The sequence below is a fragment of the Galeopterus variegatus genome, unplaced genomic scaffold, assembly GCF_000696425.1.
Source record: "Galeopterus variegatus unplaced genomic scaffold, G_variegatus-3.0.2 Scaffold835, whole genome shotgun sequence".
In the NCBI taxonomy this organism is placed as follows: domain Eukaryota; kingdom Metazoa; phylum Chordata; class Mammalia; order Dermoptera; family Cynocephalidae; genus Galeopterus; species Galeopterus variegatus.
The window spans coordinates 476,207-483,956 of record NW_007726946.1 but is presented as its reverse complement, the minus strand read 5'-3'; the positions used below and the strand labels follow the sequence as shown (position 1 = coordinate 483,956).

The 7,750-nt window shown below is 41.2% G+C and overlaps 1 protein-coding gene across 4 annotated transcripts in view; it reads left to right on the top strand.

Annotated features, from left to right (window-relative positions):
* The window catches only part of MLKL (mixed lineage kinase domain-like), a 25,221-nt gene extending 22,382 nt beyond the window's left edge, over positions 1-2,839 (top strand). For 2 of the 4 annotated variants that reach the window (XM_008572780.1, XM_008572776.1), the window contains 2 exons: positions 364-504; positions 2,451-2,839. In XM_008572780.1, coding sequence (XP_008571002.1) covers positions 364-504; positions 2,451-2,485 — 176 coding nt within the window. In that variant the 3' untranslated portion in view covers positions 2,486-2,839. Of the gene's footprint in view, positions 1-363; positions 505-2,450 lie in introns of those variants that run through there. The other 2 variants (XM_008572777.1, XM_008572779.1) reach the window with 2 other exon arrangements.
* The last annotated feature ends 4,911 nt before the right edge of the window (positions 2,840-7,750 follow it).

Genomic DNA, 7,750 nt, shown 5'->3' with positions numbered 1-7,750 from the left:
AATCCCGTTGCCGGTCCCCAGTACGGGCATGACACCGAGGGTTGCGATCCCGTTACCAGTCAGTAAAAAAGACAAAAAGGAAAAAAAAAAATTGCTCTCGGGGCCGGCCCGGTGGCGCACTGGATAGTGCGCCGCTTGGGAAGCACGGCGGCGCTCCCGCCTGGGGGTTCGGATCCCACATACAGACCGGTTCCCGCTCACTGGCTGAGCGAGGCACGGGAGCAACACCGAGGGTTGCAATCCTGTTGCGGTCCCCGGTCCGGTACGGGGGCAACACTGAGGGTTGCAATCTGTTGCCGGACACGGAAAAAGACAAAAGACAAAAAAAAAAAAAAAAAAAATCTCATCCTGTTTCTATGTCAGGCTGTAATTCTGAGAAGATTTTCCAACTGGTGACTGTGGACCGGCAGCAGGAGCCAGTGGGTGAAGATTGCCCTTTAGAGCTGCAGGAGATCATTGATGAGTGCCGGGCCTATGAGCCATCCCGGCGGCCCTCTGTTGATGGTAGGGTTCTTTCTGGTGTAAAGAGCATGAGCCACACGCTTATTTCACATTTGTGAAAGATTTCTTTTTTACAAGCTTCAAGGCAATAGTTCACAATCAGGGGTGAGTTTGCCCTCCAGGAAATATTTGGCAATGTCTGAAGACATTTGGGGTTGTTACAACTCCAAGGAGGTAGGGTGGGGTTTGCTACTGGCATTTATCAGATAAAGACCAGAGATGCAACTCAACTTTCTACAATGCATAGGACAACCCTCTTACAACAAAGAATTATCCAGTCCAAGTGTCAATAGTGCAGGGCTTCAGAAACTCTGCTGTAAGGACATTGTTTAGTCTAAATGGATTGGGAAGGCAGATGACTTTTCTCCAGCCTATTTCTTTCCTTCCTTCTTTTCTTCCTTCCTTTTCTCTATATTCTTGCGATTATTTCCTTGACTCAGAATTTTATCTCCCCATGTCATCAGCTGCTTCTCTGTAACTTCCTTATGCTGTCTCCCTCCCTGGGAGCATCTCCCTCTCCCACCTTAGATCCAAATCTCCCAGAGTTTCCACAAAGTGCCAGACAGAAAAGAGGAGTTCACATGCAGCATCCCTGGATTGGTGAAGTGTTTCCACTAAAGTTGCCGCGAGTTCAAAAGCACAAAATGATTTTTTTCTTATCCTTATCATGATATGTACTACACTACAGCAGTGTATAATATATGTATGTGCAGTTAAAATGTCAAAAGAACATCACACATCCATCCCTCATTAAAGAATGGAACATAGCCATTTACTCAGAAGCCACTTATGAGTCTCTTGCTTTCCACATTCCTCTCCTTTCTTCCAGAGGTAACCACTGTTCTAACTTTTGTGGTAAACATTTATTTACGTATATTTTTTATTGTTTTACAACCCAGAAATAGTATATTATTTGGTTTCCCATGTTTGGAGACTTTATATTAATGACATCATACAATATTCTACCAGGACTTGCTTCATTTGCTCAACATTATGATTTGAAATTCATCCATGTTAACGTGGTGGTTTCAATTCACTCATTTTCACTGTCCATTAGATAACTGTGCACCTTACTTATCCATTCCATTGTGGGTTGGACATTTTAGTTGTTCCAATACTTTGTCCTGGTCTATTACTTTGTTCGTGTTTAAATGTTGCCTCTTGGAACATTCTCGTGCATGTCTCCTGTGCCACACATACAAGAGTTTCTCAAGTTATAGACCTGGGGATGGAGCATGCTGATTATTGAAGATGAAATGCCTCGAAAGAGGAACTACAGAGACAGACATCCAGCTTTTTGAGGCAGTTTCCAAGGGCGTCTTCACTACTTACAGAAGTCTCTGGCATGAGGACTGTTCTTCAAGGCCTTCTATCAGGTGGTCCATTGAGAAACACCAACAGCACCTGAGAGGGTGTCTCATCCCTCATCTTTCCTCTCCCTTCACCCACATCCCTACCTTTCAAATGAAATATCAAAATCATGGTCAAGATTATATATGAAACTTTCTCTTCACCACTGCAGAGCAGAAGAGAGGGCACAATGGCACTTCCTGAACAATTGGCCTTCAAGATGGATAAGAAGCTGACAGTGATTTAAACTCACATAGTGCCTTCCTCTCCTTCAAACTCTCCTTTGTCTCCTTTCTCCCTCTTTCAGGCTCCGTCACAACCCAGGGCCCTCCCAGTATTAGAGAACCTATTACCAGGGACTAATTCACACTAACATGTGAGTTTAACTCTCCCTCAAAGTATTTGTGTTTTTTAAAGTTGATCAAGTAAGAGGAAAACTTCATATCACAGAGGCATGAATGCAGATGGTGATTTAGGCACCAGCCAGACCAGGGGGAATGCAATTTCGACATTATTGTGTACTGTAGAACTGTCTTTATGTTTCTAGCTTGGCTCTCAGCTCCCTGCTCTTGTCTAACTTTCTGTTCATTTATTCACAGAAATCTTAAAGAAACTGTCTACATTTACTGAGTAGCATATCAAAACCTAAACCAAGGAGATCCCGGACAAGAAGCTGAGAGAAACACAATGGAAGAAGGGACTGTGCCAGTTCCACGCCTAGGGCTCAAGAGGCCTTATAAATGTCCACTACCTCTCTTGGAACCCTACAAGCCATGAACAAGTTAGGCTAGCATGCTGGAGGATGAGAGACCACGTGGAGCAGAAACGAACTGTCCCAGCTGAGGTCATACTAGACCTGCCAGCCTGGCAGCTGACCTAGTTACATGAGTGAGCCCGGTCAAGACCACAAGAATCACCCAGCTGAGCCCAGCCCAAATTGACCATTCACAAAATTATGAGTAATATAAATTATTCTTGTCTTAAATCACTAAGTTGTGGGGTGGTTTGTTACACAACAGTAGTAACTAAGCAAACACTGTAAAATCCTTCCTCTTGCCCATTGAACTAAGTACAGACTCCCCATTTTGGATACCCATAGCCTTATATTTTTGACTGCAACCAGACTTTCCATATCAGGTTGCAGAATTCTCCTGCCAGAGATTCCAATCTCTAATGCCTATAGGACCTGGGAGGGCACCTAAATGAGTGAGTTGAGCATGGAGGGGAGTTCACTGAACAGATGAGCTTTAAGAAGAATAGCCTCTGCTCAACTCCAGTCTACTTTTTATCATGTAAGAATGGAATCTTAATATTTCCAGAGCTTTCCATTTTGTCAAAAGAAGCTAGAAATTTGGGTTTTTCTGTTAAGTGTCCCTATTTATAAAGGTTCACATTTCACTAAAAAATTATTTTAATCCTTGGGCCAGCCCGTGGCTCACTTGGGAGAGTGTGGTGCTGATAACACTAAGGCCATGGGTTCGGATCCCTATATAGGGATGGCTGGTTAGCTCACTTGGGAGAGCGTGGTGCTGATAACACTAAGGCCATGGGTTCGGATCCCTATATAGGGATGGCTGGTTAGCTCACTTGGGAGAGCGTGGTGCTGATAACACTAAGGCCATGGGTTCGGATCCCTATATAGGGATGGCTGGTTAGCTCACTTGGGAGAGCGTGGTGCTGATAACACTAAGGCCATGGGTTCGGATCCCTATATAGGGATGGCTGGTTAGCTCACTTGGGAGAGCGTGGTGCTGATAACACTAAGGCCATGGGTTCGGATCCCTATATAGGGATGGCTGGTTAGCTCACTTGGGAGAGCGTGGTGCTGACAACACCAAGTCAAGGGTTAAGATCTCCTTTCTGGTCATCTAAAAAAAATTATTTTAATTCTAATAGTATAAACAAAATATGTTAGCATAGGATCTGCCAAATTTTTAATCTCTGTCAGACTTAACCCCCTGTCTCTGGCACATGGCTCATTAGTTCTGAATTTTTTATACCTTTCTTCATGGTGTATGCTTTGCCTCCAATATACTAATCCCCACCTCTACATATTGCATTTTTTTTTCACAACTCATTCCAAATCATTCAATAGCAAATGTGCTAGTCATTGTCCAATCACTGAGAAGACAACAGTAAAAAAAAATACAGTTAGAGATTCTATTCTTTATTTTTTTTGCAGCTGGCTAGTACAGGGATCTGAACCATTAGACCTTGGTATTATAATACCATGCTTTAACCAACTGAGCTAACTGGCCAGCCCCTGAACTATTCACTTTGGCAGAGCCACAGGTAGAGGTGGATTTACTGTGAAACTAATAAAGCTTAATCTTCAGGTCCTCTCACTTCACAGGATGCCTTCCAAGGCCCTATACCTAATTTTTTCTCAATATTTATTTATGAAAATTTTCAGATACACAAAAAAGTTGGTACAATGGTACTCTGAACACCCTACACCCACCACCTAAATTCTACAATTAGCAATATACTATATTTGTTTTATCACATACCTATTCATCTATCTATGCTTCTTTCTAGCCATTAATTCATCCCAATTTTTTATGCATTTAAAAGATAATTGCAGGTTGGCTGGTTAGCTCAGTTGTATAGAGTATGGTGCTTCTAACACCTGTACCAGCCAGTGGCTAAAAAGAAAAAAGAAAAGAAAACTGCAAACATCAGTACACTTTATTCCTAAACACTTCAGTATTTATCCCATTAACTGGAGTTCAACTTCTTTATAAGTTTTTGGGGGGATAAGGAAGTAAATTTTCCATGTTGTAAGTGGCATAAATCTTAAATATACTATTTGATGAGTTTTGACAAATGTACACATATGAGTAATCTAGATAAGATAATGAACATTATCCTTACCAAGATAATGAACATTATCATCACACCAGAAAGTTCCATTATGCCAATTATTCTCTTCCCTCACAATTCTGATTTTTTTTTTAAAGATGACTGATAAGGGGATCTTAACCCTTGACTTGGTGTTGTCAGCAAGTCTCTCCCAAGTGAGCTAACCAGCCATCCCTATGTAGGGATCCAAACCCGTGGCCTTGGTTTTATCAGCACCACACTCTCCCATGTGAGCCACAGGCTGGCCCCCAATTCTGATTTTTAACAGCATTTTTTTTTTTGTCCTTTTTAGACCGGCCGCACTGCACTCAGCCAGTGAGCGCTGTGAGCGCACCGGTCATCCCTATATAGGATCCAAACCCGCAGCGGGAGCACTGCCGCGCTCCCAGCACCACACTCTCCCGAGTGCGCCACGGGCTCGGCCTTTTAACAGCATTTTTAAGGTGTAATTGATGCACAATAAATTACAAGTATTTTAAGTGTGTAATTTGATAAGTGTCAACAAATGTATACACCCATGAAACTATCAACATGATCAAGATAATAAACATATCCATCAATCCCAAATTTTCTTCATGTGCCTTTACAGTCACTCTATCCCCCTTCCCTCAGGAAACCACTAATCTGCTTTCTATCACTATAAATTAGTTTGCATTCTAGTGTTTTTTATTCTATGTTTTAAAAAAAATTATTTTAAGGCTGGCTAGTAGCTCAGTTGGTTAGAGCATGGTGTTGATAATACCGAGGTCAAGGGTTTAGTTTCCCTTACCGGCCAGCAGCCAAAAAAATAAAATAAAAATTTACATTACCTGGACAAATTTTACATTTTAAATTATGCATTCAGGTCCACATAAGTAGTCACTATAATGTAGTATAGATGAATGGATGTCTTTTTTAAAAATTTTTTTGGCAGCCAGCCAGTGCTGGGATCTGAATCTGTGACCTTGCTGTTACTAGCATCACGCTCTCCCAATTGAGCTAACAGGCCAGCCATAAACCAACATCTGTTAGTCTTTTTTTTTTTTTAGTCATGTCTTTTGGTGAAGGAAAAAAAAAATCCATCCAAACAACTCTTCTACAAAGTGATTCTTAGTGCATTTTTTTTTTCAGTCTTTTTTACAAATGAGCCAATAGAGAGTCCAGTGTTTAAGTAATCACCTATAAAGTTGTAAATGGGAATTTCACGCCTAAAATGGAACACAGCCAACACCTTTTTCTTCTCACTATTTATATCTTTTGGAAGTTGTGAGATAGGAGGTGGTTGGTTTCTATGGGTTTGTATTTCAGGACACACCTCTGGGTTTCAAGCCACTCCCAAGGTCTCAAGCCTTTCCTCTAGGCCCTCACCTAGAGGAAAGATACTGTTGCTTGTTTGACCTACTTTTGGTACCAACAGGAGGAGATTGAGACCACAAGGAGTGGACTTATACAAATCCAGTAGCTGAGCATGAGCAATAAAAGGAATTTTACATGCTTTCATGACCCCAGTGAAGAAGCCTGCTCAGTGGAAGGGAGTTTATCCTTTGAATGACTTTCCACTGGAGGTGCTAAACAGCACAGAATATTCTTGAATATGTCTGGTGCATGTGATAGAATTTGACCAATGAACATGCCCTAAAAGGAGACCAACTGAACGTGTGCAAGACTATGTTACATCACTGGGAACCACCCCTTAGTTGAATATTATTTAGATACCATGAATATGTATTAAATAGCAAAACTATAAAAGTGGAATCCCATAGGAGGCAGGGCTGTTGCTCACTCTCCTTGGGGCTAGCCTGCACTTTGCCTGAAGTGTGTATTTCTTATTTTTTGTATCAAACCTGCCTTTAGCAGGCTGCTGTTCAATCTAGAGCCAGCCTGCACTTTGTCTGTGAATGCATACTTCTCACCTTTGTATTAAACTTGGTGTGGGCCCTGCTCAGTCTCTGGAGCTAGGCCACACTTTTTCTATGAAATCCATATCCCTTATTCATCATATTGAACCTGTTCTCACTTTCTGCTGTGATTTTGCTCTTCAACTCTTTCTTATGGCAGAGTTAAGAACCTGGTAAGAGGACAGGGTGGGTCCCAGGGCCTCCCCAGACCCTATCCTCCAGTATCAGTTGGAGACAAGACTAAATTTCTGGCTTGTGTGTTTATCCTCTTCCTCTCCTATCTAGCAAACATGGTCATTAAGTAGATCGTGAATGAATACACTTTCATGTTATGACAACAAGTTCATGGGTTCGGATCCCTGTACCAGTCAGCCACCAAAAAACAAAAAAACAAGAATAAGGGCCAGCCTGTGGCTCACTTGGGAGAGTGTGGTGCTGATAACACCAAGGCCATGGGTTCGGATCCCTCTATAGGGATGGCCGGTTCATTCACTTGGGTGAGCTTGGTGCTGACAACAGCAAGTATAAGGGTTAAGATCCCCTTACCAGTCATCTTTAAAAAAACAAACAAACAAACAAGAATATACTTTCAGAGCCATTTAGAAATTGTCTATAAACTATTCTTTTTTTAAAAAGATGACCGGTGAGGGGATCTTAACCCCTGTCTTGGTGTTAGCAGCAACACACTCTCCCAAGTGAGCCACGGGCCGGCCTCAAACTTTTCACTGACTAGCTTTTTGTTGTCCAAATTCCTTTACCATAAGACATATTACCTATTAATTTAATTAAAATTTTTCTCAAAAAATGACTCAGTATTTGGTGATGTACCTATGTATTCATTAACATGGAAAGCAATTCAAGATATCTTTTATGTTTAAACACCATTTAATCTACGAAGGGTCTTCAAAAAGTTCACGGAAAAATTTGATTATCTTTCAATTCTATCCTCCTACGAATTTTTTGAAGTATCCTTGTATATCTAAATAAATGAAGATTTTACACAAAATGAATAATGATATCTCTGGCTAGAGGCCATTTTTCTTTTTTGTTTTTCTGCGTTGTCTAATTTTTCTGCATTGAACGTGAAGTACTTACATAATAACAATGAGCTCCATTTTTTTTTTTTTTTTTTTTTTTCTTTTTCCGTGTCTGGCAACGGA